Below are 1,419 nucleotides of genomic sequence, written 5' to 3' on the forward strand. Positions count from 1 at the left end.
AATAAATGGATAAATAAATAAATAGAATAAATAGAATACATGAAAACTATTTTTTTCTAATTTCTGAGAGGGCTGTTTGCTAACTCAGAGTTAGCGAGCGAGTCGACCTTTCACCTCTAACTTTCCTGTCACGATTTTTCTTATCATGGTGTGTTTTATGGTGACCACTTCCTTCTCTCTACCACAAATGTTCAATGCCCAAATGAAATTAAGGTGATCTAAGAGGCGGGACCCCAGATTGTAGCGTCCATTTCCGGTACGGATGAGCCAACTGTTCGCAAATATTTAGAATTCTAAAAATGATAAAATGTTCAAAACGAATTGTCAGAATTAAGTTCCTGATCAGTGAGCTATGGTTTCAGTGGAGCCGGAAAAAGTAACTTCATAAACATTTGTATTATTATATTCCAATGTTATTATTCAGTAATTTTAGTGGGTGGTTGAGGGGTAATTTTCTGTGGTTTGCACCTTTCCTGTCAAATATCAACCGTCCTCATCTCTCCTCCTTTTCTTTGTGTGTTGCTTTTAAACGTTTTAAGGCCTAAAATCTATAATAATCTTTTGCAGCTATGTGCCTTATGTGCCTTATGTGTGGTGCTAGTGCCGGAAAATTACAACAAAAACTATTTTTTTTAAAATAAAAAAATCTAAAGCCATGTTTTTTTCTCTTACCATGTTTTTTTCTGTTTTCCTGTCTTCCAGGGGACACAACCATGGAATGTGGATGACCGCTCGGGTGGCAGTGTGGTGACGTCACACTTCCTGGAATTTTCTTTAGAGGTTTGACCAGGAGGACTTGAACCCTTACCTTAAGCACACGCGCATGGTGTGAGCTTAAACTGCCTCTTGTGTCCTCTTGTTGGAAATTTCTCACCCCGGAGTGAAAACACGACAACTGAATTGGTTTTATTTCGGCCCGCTGAATACATGTACATTTTTTTGGCCGGTTGTTTTTAGTTTAGTTTTTGTGTTTCCTTATTGAATGTGTTTGAAAATCGGATCTTTAAACAATGGAAGCCGATTTTAGGTTCGATGCTGTGGTGAAGTATTCGAAGAAGGATAAAAAGCGAAAATGCGGGTTTGAATTGGACGGTGAGATGGGCTCTGAAACAAATTCCATGGATATGTCGACTGAGATGAAAGATAACACTTCTCGAATTCATCTTCATCGTCGTCGAGACTTTCATCTTCACCATCATCGCCGTCTCTCGGTGGATGAGGATTACAACAGCAGGAGTCGTCATCATCATCATCGCCAGTGTCATCGAGTTTCTTATCTGGGCGGTGAGACGACGAGGAGGTGGAGGAGAAGGATGTGGTCCCCGCGGTCTGTTGGATTATTACTGTTCCTGGTCGCTGTGATGTCGCCGGGACATTCGGACGCACTCAACCTTGGTGAGTACTCACGTCTATTATACA

The 1,419-nt window shown here is 40.7% G+C and overlaps 1 protein-coding gene across 1 annotated transcript in view; it reads left to right on the forward strand.

Annotated features, from left to right (window-relative positions):
* The window catches only part of LOC101862993 (discoidin domain-containing receptor A), a gene marked incomplete at its 3' end in the record, with an annotated part of 16,860 nt that extends 15,465 nt beyond the window's left edge, over positions 1-1,395 (forward strand). The window contains 1 exon segment of the mRNA XM_013090761.2: positions 703-1,395. Within this exon segment, the coding sequence (XP_012946215.1) occupies positions 1,011-1,395 (385 nt within the window).
* Positions 1,396-1,419: the final 24 nt, after the last annotated feature.

Source organism: Aplysia californica, unplaced genomic scaffold (genome assembly GCF_000002075.1).
Source record: "Aplysia californica isolate F4 #8 unplaced genomic scaffold, AplCal3.0 scaffold01488, whole genome shotgun sequence".
NCBI classification, from domain to species: Eukaryota; Metazoa; Mollusca; class Gastropoda; order Aplysiida; family Aplysiidae; genus Aplysia; species Aplysia californica.